Here is a 14,081-nt window from a genome sequence, read left to right as displayed (position 1 = left end):
TGTGACTTCCACCATTATTAATGGACTCCACATTTTAAACCTTTGCTCCCATAAGTGTCCATATTTAGACCAAAGGGTTGAGGGCTAACATATCAGCAATAAGCTTGGTTAGCAAACTGCATCTATAAGCTAGGAGGGAGCAAAGCTAAGACATAGGTACCTGATAACTACTAGCCATGCCACTAATTGTAAGACTTAATCCAAATGAATGTATTTTAAATAAATTACCATTAGTATAGTTGTTAAAAAAGGGAAAATGAGCAGTAGGCATGTTAATGTGGGAGAATGTCAGGATTGACCTGCTTTTGGAGCCAGCCTTGAGAGGCCATTCAAGGAACTGTGTTAGAAGGCCGTTGCCTGGTTGTTGCCAGTAAAGCATTTGTGGAGAAGTACTGTAGATTTCATACATGAAGTTCAGCTTAAATATTTTTGGCTTTTTCACACCTGAAAGTCCAATCAAGGTTCTTTTTTTTTTTTTTTTTTTTTTTTTGTTACACTGTTTGTTAGTCTGGATTGACATTGTGATGATGTCATATTTGGGGAAAAAAACATCTTCTCTCCCACCAGTAGCTGGAATCAAGTTACAGTAACATATATTCAGAACTTAACCAGGAAGCTTTACAATTTTTCTCACTTTTGTCAAACTCTTCTTTCTTTTGCTGCCTCTTTTATGAAAGTGAAGTTGAGTCTTACAGCTCTTACAGCAATTGATCTTTGATTGGGACAGACTTCCGTAAGCCAGGCACTACCATTCAAAGTTGAGGTGTAAAGAAATGAGCGTGGGAGCAGAATCCACACAAATCCCACATCCTATTTTAGGACTGACACATAGACCCTAAGGCATTCCTAATTTTAGCCATACTCAGTATGAAAGATGGATGTAGCTTCCAGGTGTGAAAAATAAAGCCAATATGGAAGTGCCTTAAACCTGCATTCTTTGTAATGCCCACATAAGGGCAATGCCTCTGGTTGCAAAAAGGCTTCAGTCTGATCTCTCCCCTAACCTAGTCACTTGTTTTGACTCATTGAAGGCAAGATTTAGCTCAGCTTGTAAATCATGGTCATTCTAAGAGTCAGAGAGGAGGATTATCTAGTGTATGCTAATTGGCTAATGACTTGTCATTCATAATGCTCAGCTCGAGGCTTCACAGCTTGGACAGTGGCTACGTCCAAGTTTTATACTGTCTATGCTCATAACCCAAATCACTGCAGGACTTTGACCATTTTGCTGAAGGATGTCTGGGATGAACTCAGGAGTCACAAATGCAGACGTAGAGAGTATTTTTGTGGTTATAAGCAAAGGAGCTGCTGCATATGAACAACCAAATGACAAAAGGTCATAAAGTCAGAAATGTGTAATGATCGTAATTGAATGGTGATTAGGGATAATTTTGAAATATTTTGAAATTCCAGTATGTCGGTTTGTAAGCACTTTGTCCACTGAGCCTAACAAGTGATGAACGCCCAGTGTTATCTGTAGGCTGCAGTGTGTAGAGTTCAGACGATGACAAGAACAGAACAGTTTGCCTGTGAAAACTCATCAGAACTCTTCAAATGCCCCTGGATAAAATGTCTTGTACAAAAAGGAGGCAGGTGTTTTCTTGGTGAATAGGAATGCAGGTACACACACATTAAAAACATGTGTTGTTGCGTCATAGGCTCAGTTTATATTGAGAGCACATTAATGGGTCATTACACAGCTCATTAGTTTCCAATGGAGCCAGTAGCAGTGCTACAATACCTGAATGTGGGTCTGACATCAGAGAGAGCAGTTTTGATTGGACAGCACTGACTGTGTTTGTGTTTGTGTGTGTGTGTGTGTGTTTGTGTGCACTCTACAGGGGACCAACCAGGACAGATTGGCATTATTGTGGCCCTAGCTATACTCATCTGTGGGGTTTTCCAGTGGGCTGTCATTACCAGCATCGCTGTAGACGGGATGGTATGTGGCACTCTCTCTCTCACACACACACACACACACACACACACACACGCGCACACATACACATACATACACACACACACATAAAAATCTGCATTTCAAACCAAGTTTTTGCTGTTAGTTCTTTTCACTGCTGATGATACTGGCTTCCAGTTCATTACTCTGTGGTGACCCCTACAATATGCACAATGCCCCCTCACAAAACATACCCTGTCACCTATATTACTTAAAGTTTCCCTGTTGAATAGGGAAATAAACTTTCTCAAACAAACCTTTCTCTATGTTTTTCTTTTCTTTCTTCTATTTCCCCTCATCCCAGCTGGTCTGAGCCTGGCACTGCTTGAGCTTTCTTCCTTTTAATAGGGAAGTTCCCCCCTTCATTGTCACCAAGTGCTTGCTCAGTGTAGATTGTTGGAAGGTCAGGTTTCTGCAGCATCTAAATTTTGTGTGGTCTTTGCCTTACAGTATAACATGTTTGTAAGAGGTTTGGATCTCATTATTAAGAGAAAAGCATTTGCCAAATAAATTCTCAGCAGTAGGTTAGTGAGACAGTAGATTTTATTTCTGTGTTCTTAGTGAAGCAGGGTTTTTCCTGGCCCAAAATGTGCCTTTGGAGGTGACTATGGTCATAAGCACAATTAGTCCACATAACGTTAAGGCAAGAAGTTTGCATTACCTTAGTTAACTGAAGTTTATACATTTTCCTGTTGTTTTTGGCTATTTGATCAACAATATAATTTTATTTGCTGAAAAAAATGTGTTTGGCTTCTCATTATAGTGTTTTAGGGTCTGTGCCTTACAATTTAAAGTGCCTTGTGATGGCTGTTGTTGTAAATTGGGACAATGTACATAAAGTTTAACTTAAGCAAATAGGGAAAAGCACTTGTTTTGGTGTTTTGTTGTAAAAGCTGCTGCCCATTATACTTTAGGGTGGTTTGTGCACACCACTGAAAAGGCAGTCAGCAGCAGATCAAGATACTAAGGGCCATTTTTGTTCTGTGTAACAGCACTTTGTTGTGTTTCCGTGGCTTACCGGTATTGAAAGGTGTTGCAGGGGTGTTGCGGCCAAAAAAGAATGAGCAGGCTGAACTGCCTGTAATTCAGCTTTGATTGGTCTTTTTGAAGGTTTGCACCTGTCCATCATTTTTTTTTTTTTGCCACATTGTGGTTATTGAATCTCATAAAGCTTATCATAATGTAGGACATTCTGTTCCGTATGCACACAGGCTCGAAAAAAGGTGGTGGTAGTGTGTAAAGTTAGCTCTGTTCAGCACAGCGTGAAGGTATTTGTGTGTGTGACTCCCACTGAATTATATTTTCAGTGATACTAAAATAGCGACTAAAGTAACTTCAGATAAGCACATTTTCTTTGCTCATTAAGAAAACCATTTATCTGCAGAATGTCAGGTTCTCTAGAGGTAAGAAGACAGCCCGTCTTTCACTTAATGAAAAAAGTCATATCAAATATGAAATGATCCTTCTAGTTTATCTGAAAAATTTTCTTTGTTTGTTTTTTGTTTGTTTTCTTACAAAAACCACAAAACAAGTCATCTGCTCACACTGTATCTCTCCTCCTATCAGATGCGGTCAGTGAATCGGGTTTTCAAATTCATTGACCTGCCATCAGAGGACCCTGGATCAGGGACATCTTGTGGTAAAGGCCCTGACCTCGTCATCAACAACCCCCATGCACAGGACAACTGGCCCAATCGTGGCCAGCTGGACGTCCAGGGCCTCACAGTGAAATACACAGAGGCTGGACGTGCCATCCTCAACAATGTCTCCTTCTCTGTGGACGGGGGACAGAGCGTAAGTCCTGAGTGATGGGTAAATGGTGTGTGTGGATCTTGGCAGGGGAGAGTATGTTACCCCTGCTTAATTAAGCTTATCAAACAAAAGAATAATTAGCAGCAGGTAACAAAGCAATTAAAGAGTCATAGCAAGATCATAGAAAGGTTAGAGTGAGTTGATATACTTGCCAGAAGGAAAAATGTGGAACAGGGATGGCTACATGTGAACACATTTCTTGTCTTTTATTTCCAGCTGATGCTGTATGAACAATTTTTATATTAACACTGAATTGATTTACTGTGTTAAAGGGGTTGGTTGGAGTTTTGCTGAACTCTGCTGAATGTTTCAATTCATCAACGGGCAACATAATTAGCAGCTATGAGGGAGATTAAACAGAGCTCAGGGGACTGAATGTTGACTGTTTGCTAACAAACTGACAAAAGGTGATAATATCATTGTTGTGTGTCTAGCTTGTTTCCTCCCTAAGTGAGCAAGAACTGACTATAGTTTCAAGTTACAAATTAGAAGAATCTGGGCGAGGAATCAAGTTTTTGTGCTCATTTATTAATTTTCAAATGAGCAAAATGTTATTTCTCTCTAGAGCCAAAGTACAAGCAAGGGTATAAACCAGGCCAAACAATAACAAAGGCAAAACAATGTACTAATGATGAATCATCCTACACGCTCCCTCACAGCCGTGAGGGAGCGTGTAGGATGAAAATAATGGTGTTATGACATGTGCTGAAAATGAAAGTGCCTTATGATTTTAAATTAGAGTAATGAGCGGCCAAATAGCTTTCAGTGGAAAAGAGAATACATGCAATATCTGACTGCCTGCCCCTCCGCCCCTACCTTTGTTTCTGGCAGTAATTATAATCAGTATGACTTCGTCATTATGAATCCTGGGGGAGAAAGGTCACAGACAAGGCGAATTTGAACCCAGGACCTTCTTGCTGTGAGACAACAGTGCAAAGCACCTCTAACCTTGGTGCTTATGCCATATTGCCTACTTTATGTTAACTAAAGAAGATCAATTTTAAATATTTAGCTACAGTATATCTATATCATACAGTAATTTTAAGAAATGCTTTAAATGTGTTACTGTATTATTTTAAAAGTGCATTTCAAGTCTTCAGGCTCTGATGGCTGGAACTGGACCCAAACACTGCGCTAGCATCAGTCTTAGACACACACTATTTGCCTACTTGCATTAAAGCAAATAATACAATATAATGAACAACAAATTGAACAAAGAATAAACCACTGGTGGCAGTCAAATTTTAATGTTCTTTTTTTAAAAGCATGTCGACTTCTAATGGCTTCTTATCAGTTACTTGTTGTCAGGTACGTCCTTAAAGCCTTTATCTGTTGAGTTCTGGGATTTATACCAAGTGTTGGTATGAATGTTTAATAGTATAAATATCAGTCTATGCATTTGTGATTTTTTTATTTTCTTCCTGTAACTAAATTTAAAACGTGTGAAAAATTTTTATAAGTGAAAATTTCAAAATACAAGTTCAATTTTTTTCTACGCACTCACATTTCATTTTACAGCTTCTCACATTTTGCAACATATTTACCTTCAAAGCACTTTAGCTTCATCCTATTAAACACTCTATAGCCTCGTGATGAATGTGGGAATTGTTGCTGACCACAAAAGCTAAATCCATCCACAAAATTGCCAGTATTTAACATTAAAATGTTTATTTTATGATTGCATGCAGGTTGGTCTGCTGGGTCGAACAGGTTCAGGGAAGAGCACCCTGCTGTCTGCTCTGCTGCGTCTTACCTCCACAGAAGGAGACATCTTGATTGATGGTGTTTCCTGGAATTCTGTCTCATTGCTAACATGGAGGAAGGCCTTTGGTGTGGTGCCACAGGTATATCTATGAGTAATTAGCTTCTGATATTTAATGCAGTTTCAGACATCCATCCATCCATCCATCCATCCATCCATCCATGCATCCATCCATCCATCCATCCATCCATCCATCCATCCATCCATTCTACCACTTATCTGGGTCTGCTTTACTCTGCAATGTAAATATAAAATTAGTCATTGACCTTTGGTCTAGGGCAGGGGTCTTCAACTACAGGCCTCGAGAGCCAGTGTCCTGCAGGTTTTAGATGTGTCCCTGATCCAACACACCTGAATAAAATGGCTGTCCTGGTCCCATGTGCATTTATGGACTTATGGAACATGGTGTTTGTTATGGACAAACTGTGGTTAGCACAGAAGTCTAACAACAAAATCATTTGGGTTCAGGTCAGGCAGGCTGTTTCCCTCAGTCTTACCCCTCCAGATCATACTGTCATTGGCCACATGAGCACTGAAGTCCCCCTGCAGGACAGTGGAGTCACCAGATGGTGTACCTTCCAGCACCCCACTCAGGGACCCCAAGAATGCCAGATACTTTGAACAGTCAGCGCAGAGGCTTCCTGCCAGACAGGTGATGTTCCAAGTACCCAGGGCCTGACTACCAGACACTTGCCAACAAGCTCCTCCCCTGGACTTGGCTCCAAAGTGGGGCTTGGTAACCCTAAGGTTAGGGTTACGCAAGGTTCTGTGGTGCATAGTTTTTTCATCCATAAGCATCCCAAGAATTGCACTTAGCCTGGCCCTTCACCAAGAACAAATTTGCCTTGAGAGACCCTACCATAGGCAAATTGCCCCTGACAACATAGTTCCCAGAACTGCTGGAGCACACAAATTCCTCCAGCACAATAGTAGTAGTAAGGCTGTGGTGTAGTTAGGTCTTTTCATAAGGAGAAAGAACAAGATAAGATTCTAGAATAAAACTAAAAAAAATTCTTATACTTACTAAAATTAAAAAGAGATTTATTTTTAAATTTCTTTTGAAAGTTTTTGTTCTTGGACTTTTTATAAGATATCTTTTTAGACCAGTCTGTTGACATTTAACTGTTAAAGTCTCTGGTCTTTGTTGAACAGAAAGTCTTTATCCTGACTGGAACTTTCCGGATGAACCTGGACCCACATGGGAATTACAGTGATGCAGAGTTGTGGAAAGTGGCTGAGGAGGTGACAGTTTTTATTTTTTCTCATAATTGGTGTTATGATTGGCCAATTAGTCTGTTTTCTATTTTATCAATCAATTAGAGATAATAAACCTCATTCTTTTGGTAATTAGAGACAATTTTACATGCATGATTTGTTTTTTTTCCCTTTATGCCAGTCGCTTCACTGCTATGCAATTTTACCAGCATTTAAACACTGATGTCATGAAGTCGCTACTACATTTAAAAATGACAAATTTAAGTAAAAATAGTATGGAAAGCATTTATCAAACAAAAGATAAAGTATACCAACCGTGTCCTGCAGAGTCAGAATCAGCCTGATAAAGCCAAGCAGCTAAGTGGGTAAATGAACGTGACCCCACAGCACAGCAACTTTCAGTAAAAGTAAAATCTGTCTTGTCTCAGGTGGGTCTGAAGTCTGTGATTGAGCAGTTCCCAGACAAGCTAGACTTTCAGCTGGAGTACGGAGGCAGCGTGCTGAGCAATGGACACAAACAGTTGGTTTGTCTCGCCCGTTCCATCCTCAGTAGGGCCCGTATCCTGCTGCTGGATGAGCCTTCTGCCTACCTCGACCCTATGTGAGTATTAAAAACAATAATAACTATATTTAAATAACATTTAAATATATAAATAATATTTTTTTAAATACCAGTATACCAATATATGGAGTTTAAATGTGCTTTTATGATGTTTTAAATAATGAGGTCAGTCTCTATGCAAGTAATCTGTGTGACCCTAAAGCTCACACTTCAGACTGCTCTAAACACTGAGTTTTAGGCAGTTTTTTCTACTTTTGGATCTGTAAGAGTTATGTAATAAAGGAAATTTTATTATGATCATCTCAGACACACAGCTCTGATTGGGGCCATCAGTCAGAAGAAAGTTGCCTTAAACGAGAAGGAGGTGAAATGGCTTGATTTAGTCAGTCAGTGGACAGAGGAGCTGGATAAAGAGCCAGTTTAAGATAAACAAGAAATATTTGGAACTGTGACTGATGTAAACCCACTTTAATCGAGGCCAAGGATTAAAAAAAAATAGCATTCCAGTAAAGTCCATTTTACTGGACTAAAACATATTAGCTACTTTATTAGCTAGTCATAAATTTTGCACTGCGATATTATATTCATTTTTTATTCATATTTTCCTATTGCTCTAAACATTCATTCATTTTTTTCTGCTCTTGGATCTATATCTTATAGAAATAACATATCCTTAAGGTGAGGATTATATCCAGTTGCAGACACAGCTGAAGACACTTCAGACTTTTTTGGTCTTTGCGTTTTTATCAGGGGTGACATTTGATATTGGGGGATGCATCAGGAAGGGCATCCAGAGTAAAACTCTGCTGAAGCAAACTTGCAGAGCTACCTGCTGTGGCGACCCCTTGTGACAAGGGAGCAGCTGAAAGCAGCTTTCATTAGAAGTTAGTAAAATCGTTTTTTGCTGTGAATCTGCTTTCCTAACACAAGCTTAAACACAGCTGCCTCCTGAAAGAGTTTGTATATTGTTTGTGGTGTTCTACCTATTAAAGCCAAGCAGTAAGGTGAAGTCACATTGCAGCGCTAGTCATGCAAATCCAACATGTTCCTGTCACTGCATATGGTGACAATCCACAATGCTTACAGTAATTCTGGCCATGTGTGTGTGTGTGTGTGTGTGTAACCATATGTGCAGAAGGGAGTCATGGTAGTAAATGAAGCTTATAATGAGCAGTCCAGCTTAACGCTCTGCAGAATTTGCCTCAGGTTAAACTAATGCGTTAGCAGTGGAGGGAGAGCCTTTGATGACTCTGTGTGTGTGTGTGTGTGTGTGTGTGTGTGTGTGTGTGTGTGTGTGTGTGTGTGTGTGTGTGTGTGTGTGTGTGTGTGTGTGTGTGTGTGTGTGTGTGTGTGTGTGAGCAGAACACTTAAGGTCCTGAGGAAGACACTGAAACAGGTGTTTTCGAGCTGCACTGTCATCATGTCAGAACACAGGGTGGAGCCACTGACAGAGTGCCAGTCATTCCTGGTAAGTCTTGGTCTAAGTTTAGATTATATTTCTGACAATAATGAGTTGCAGTCATAGACAATTCACAGTGCAAGCTTTCATCAGCATTTCAAACCTCAAGTGTTTGGAGAAGTTACTCAAGTAGCACACTTTAAGCTGGCCTTTGATGACTATCTATAGCAGTCATGTGCACCCTCTAAACTCCGTCCTCCCTTGGGAAGTCTCCAAGAAGTTTATTTTTTGGACCGAAGGAGCAAATTTGTGGGACTCCTTCAACAGCGCAAGTCCATCCATCCATCCATTCTCTTCCGCTTATCCGGGGCCGGGTCGTGGGGGTAGGAGCCTAAGCAAAGAAGCCCAGGCTTCCCTCTCCCCAGCCACCTCCTCCAGCTCATCCGGAGGGACCCCAAGGCGTTCCCAGTCCAGCCGAGAGATATAATCTCTCCAGCGTGTCCTGGGTCTACCATGGGGCCTCCTCCCGGTGGGACATGCCCGGAACACCTCACCCAAGAGGCGGCCAGGAGGCATCCTCATCGGATGCCCGAGCCACCTCAGCTGGCTCCTTTCGATGTAGAGGAGCAGCGGCTCTACTCTGAGCCCCTCCCGGATGGCTGCACTCCTCACCTTATCTCTAAGGGAGAGGCCAGCCACCCTTCGAAGGAAACTCAGTTCTGCCACTTGTATTCGCGATCTTATTCTTTCAGTCACTACCCAAAGCTCGTGACCATAGGTGAGGGTAGGAACGTAGATCGACCAGTAAATCGAGAGCTTTACTTTTACACTAAGCTCCCTCTTCACCACGACAGACCAGTGCAGCGTCCACATCACTGCAGAAGCAGCCCCGATCAGTCTGTTGATCTCCCGCTCCCTTCTCCCGTCACTCGTGAACAAGACCCCGAGATACTTGAACTCCTCCACTTGGGGCACGAACTCGTTCCTGAGCCGGAGAGGGCACTCCACCCTTTTCCGGCTGAGGACCATGGCCTCAGACTTAGAGGTGCTGATTCTCATGCCGGCCGCTTCACACTCGGCTGCAAACCGTTCCACTGCGAGCTGGAGGCCACCCTCTGATGAAGCCAACAGGACCATGTCATCTGCAAAGAGCAGAGATGAGACTCTGAGGCCACCAGGGAAGAAGCCTTCTGCCACCTGGCTATGCCTAGAAATTCTGTCCATAAAAATTATGAACAGAATCGGTGACAAAGGGCAGCCCTGACGGAGTCCAACACCCACAGGAAATGAATCAGACTTATTACCGCTATACGGACCAAGCTCTCACTGCGGTTGTACAGAGATTGAATGGCCTGCAACAACGGGCCAGACACCCCATACTCTCGCAGGACATCCCAAAGGATACCCTGAGGGACACGGTCGAATGCCTTCTCCAAGTCCACACAGCACATGTAGACTGGTTGGGCAAACTCCCACGCACACTCGAATATCCTTGAGAGGATAAAGAGCTGGTCCAGCGTTCCGCGACCAGGACAAAAACCGCATTGTTCCTCCTGGATCTGAGGTTCGACTAACGGACGGACCCTCCTTTCCAGTGTGATCCCCCGAAAGTTGGAGCACACCCTCCGGTCTCCCTTCTTAAAGATGGGGACCACCACCCCTGTCTGCCAATCCAATGGCACTGCCCCAGATCGCCGATAAGGTGACGATTCTCCTCCGTGAATCGCCACCTTATCATGGTGGAGGAGTTTGTGTCTCCCAGTGATCCCAAGAGCTATGTCGACCGGGGGCTTGTCCCCCTGGTAGGGTCTCCCATGGCAAACTGGTCCTGGGTGAGGGTCCAGACAAAGAGCGGTTCAGAAGACCCCTATGTTCGTAACAGCAAGGGAACAGTTTACCCTGCCTGGGATAGGGTTACCAGTGCCCCACTCTGGAGCCAGGCCTGGGGAGGGAGCTCGAGGGAGAGCGTCTGGTGGCCGGGCATTCGCCCGTGGTGCTCGGCCGGGTGCAGCCCGAAGAGGTTACATGGGCCCACCCTCCTGTAGGCCCACCCACCCGGAGGAGGCGTCGTAGGGGTCAGGTGCAGTGTGTGTCAGGCGGTGGCCGAGGGCGGAGGCCCTGGCGGACCAATCCCCGGCTATCAAGACTGGCTATTGGGACATGGAATGTCACCTCTGTGGTGGGGAAGGAGCCTGAGTTAGTGCGTGAGGTTGAGAGATACCAGCTAGATATAGTTGGGCTCACCTCAACACATGGCCTGGGCTCTGGAACCAGTCTCCTGGAGAAGGGCTGGACTCTGTTCCAGTCTGGAGTTGCCCTCGGTGAGAGGCGGCGAGCTGGGGTGGGTATTCTTGTATCCCCCCCGGCTTGCTGCCTGTACGTCAGAGTTTTCACCAGTGGACGAGAGGGTAGTTTCCCTGTGCCTTCGAGCTGGGGAATGGGTCCTGACTGTTGTTTGCGCTTATGCGCCGAATGACAGTTCAGAGTACCCACCCTTTTTGGAGTCGCTGGGTGGGGTGCTGGAGAGTTCTCCATCTGGTGACTCCATGGTCTTGCTGGTAGACTTAAACGCTCATGTGGGCAATCACAGTGAGACCTGGAAGGGGTGTAACTGGGAGGAATGGCCTGCCCGATCTGAACCCAAATGGTGTTTTGTTATTGGACTTCTGTGCAAACCACAGTTTGTCCATAATGAACACCATGTTCGAACATAAGGATGTCCATAAGTGCACATGGCACCAGGACACCCTAGGTCGCAGGTCGATGATCGATTTTGTAATCGTATCATCAGATTTGCGGCCGTATGTTCTGGACACTCGGGTGAAGAGAGGAGCACACTTTATTTCTTTTTGAAGCGCAGTGAAGTATTTGATGACTTTGGATAGTGCTTGGTGACATTGACGAAGTGGTCTGAAGTAAATGATGACACAGGGGTAGTGCATGGTGACACTAGCCTCTTTCCCACCAACAGGGTTCCAGAGCCGGTGCCTTTATTTGAACCGTTAGGCGGGTTTTCCACCGCGGAAGCACTCTGTGCTCAGCCGAAAAATGGGTTCAACTCCGGCCCTGCAAACTAGCTGGTCTCGAACCATGCCCTTCTGCTGCGTGACAAGAGCACCAGAAGGGCGTGACTCTGCCATCTCAACATTAACTTTTCTACATATTCCATGTGTATTACAGGAGAAAAGGTTGGGCTCTAAGGCTGAACTTGCTGCTTTGTATCAGTTCATATCGTCTGGAAAATGCTTCAGATCCATCACATCCAGGACAAACAGACTGAAAAACAGCTTTTACCCTAGTGCTGTATGGGAATTGAATACACGCACATGAATTTTTATTTTTTTTAATTTAATTTATTTAAGTATTTATTTATTTAAGCTACTTAGGCCCTGTGCAATAATCTGCAGTTTATTGAATGTTTTTAGAGTTTTTGAATGTTTTTATTGGGTCTAGGCACCTTAAGGATTGCTGCTCAATTTTGTTGCACTCTATTAAAATGACAATAAAAGCTATCTATCTATCTATCTATCTATCTATCTATCTATCTATCTATCTATCTATCTATCTATCTATCTATCTATCTATCTATCTATCTATCTATCTATCTATATCACAGATAAAAGGACACAAAGTACGGACTTGTCGTCTTGCTCTAATCGCTGTCTGTGTTTACCTCTGTGCTGCACACAGATGCTGCAGTAGTTTGGTTTGGACCGTAAAACGTATTTGCAGCACAAGAAAGGGGAGCGTGTTCTCCCATGTTTGTGCGCTTCGGCTTCCATGTCCAGATGAGGACCCGCCCACACTCATACGTAAAGGAGCAGTTCACAGAAACGCGGTGGAAATACGGGCCCGTTCTTAAGCGTTTCGCCGGTTCATTGAAACCAGCACTGGCACTGGCACAAGCACCGGCTCCTCACCGGTGGGAAAGTAGCAACGGTGACCTTTGACCCTGTGTCTCCTCTCTCTGAACTAGACCAAATGGGAACTGAGAGAGGGCTCCTGATGAACTGGGAACCCCAGGAGCCTCTGAACCATGAACACCTTCCTTCTCTTTCAGACATGCTAGGTTGAATGCTTGTTTTTCCCTTCCCCGGGGTGCAACATCTGGTTCTTTGCAGCAGCTGCTGCAAAGGAGTGCTTGCCCCATGGCCTTGAGTTTTCTGCCTTGACCTGCTGGGAAGACTGCGTTCCTGTCGCTTGCCTCTGAATTTTAGCCCCAGTCTGCCTACCCCTCACAGCTGCTACTTCAGCTGCAAAGCCAACTCTGGGCACCTGGTGAGATTGTGGATTCAATTTTCTAGGTAAGTAGAGACTGAAGGCTTCTCCCTCCTGCTTTCTTCTCTTTCATTTTCTCTAAGGCTGGGCCAAAGAGACCCTGGGTCAAAGGGTCCATCAGCCTTCTGAGTATCCCCCAAGCCTGACAGGTTTAACCATAAAGCTTTCTCACCTGAGACTGCAAGGCCCGTTACACACCCACTACCTTGGACTGCTCCCCTGGAGGAGCGTAGGATGAGATTTTTGACCACACAAATCTTATCCCAGAGGGCCGGGGTTGAAGACCCCAAGTCCAGTTGACAGCCCATGTCTCCAAAATCTCTGCCTGATAAGCTGACAGCAGTGTAACTGCATTAAGGGAACATACTGACTGTGCTGCATATTTGTACATCCTTTGATAGATAGATGAGGCGCGGTGAGGCGGTCCATTTTACTGGGCGGAGAAATATTAGAAGAAGCTGAAATTGACCTGTGGTGAGGGTGAAGGTGATAAGCCACTGAAGGATCCACTGCTGGGGGTCCGGTCAGCCCCAGCTCACCATCCCATGAATCTCTAGCTTAGAGCAGCCCTTGGTAGGAAGATTGCTCTTAAAAGGGCTAGACCAGTAGCGATTCATTTCTTTCATGCAAGCAGGGACTGCTGGCAGAAGTTGCTTTGCATTTGGCAAGGCTGGAGGGAGTCACTTGTCATCATACAGGTCATGTTCTGCCCCTTCAGCCTTCTGGGCTGCTGGCCATGGGATGCCTAGCTTGGCAGCAGCCCATTTGCAGACCTCATACAAGTTGCTGTCCATTGGGGGTACAACTTCAGCCCCACTTGGGGGCCTGGACTGCTGGGCAGGGAAAATGGAGTCATCCTCCTTTTCCTCCATGTCCTCTAGGCCAAGGACATCAGATATGGCATCGCCATCCACGTCCTCGCCATCGGCTCACCCTTGTTTCAGTTGAATAGCTCCTCAAACATCTGAGATATAACCAGGGACACTTCCTCTATCATGTACGTCCAGCTCGTTGTGGCTGATGGATATCAATCTAAGCCTCATTTCCAAGACTTTCTTTGGCAGAAAGTCCTGGTGCAGTGGGGGCAATCCTGTGG

General features: G+C 44.3%; 1 protein-coding gene across 1 annotated transcript in view; it reads left to right on the top strand.

Annotated features, from left to right (window-relative positions):
- Positions 1-14,081, top strand: part of cftr (CF transmembrane conductance regulator) — a 52,873-nt gene that overhangs the window by 35,907 nt on the left and 2,885 nt on the right. The window contains exons 21-26 of the mRNA XM_030732235.1: positions 1,842-1,942; positions 3,524-3,751; positions 5,458-5,613; positions 6,684-6,773; positions 7,175-7,347; positions 8,671-8,776. Of these exons, the coding sequence (XP_030588095.1) occupies positions 1,842-1,942; positions 3,524-3,751; positions 5,458-5,613; positions 6,684-6,773; positions 7,175-7,347; positions 8,671-8,776 (854 nt within the window). The remainder of the gene's footprint in view (positions 1-1,841; positions 1,943-3,523; positions 3,752-5,457; positions 5,614-6,683; positions 6,774-7,174; positions 7,348-8,670; positions 8,777-14,081) is intronic.

Source organism: Archocentrus centrarchus, chromosome 6, assembly GCF_007364275.1.
Source record: "Archocentrus centrarchus isolate MPI-CPG fArcCen1 chromosome 6, fArcCen1, whole genome shotgun sequence".
In the NCBI taxonomy this organism is placed as follows: domain Eukaryota; kingdom Metazoa; phylum Chordata; class Actinopteri; order Cichliformes; family Cichlidae; genus Archocentrus; species Archocentrus centrarchus.
This window is presented reverse-complemented; position numbering and strand designations above follow the sequence as displayed.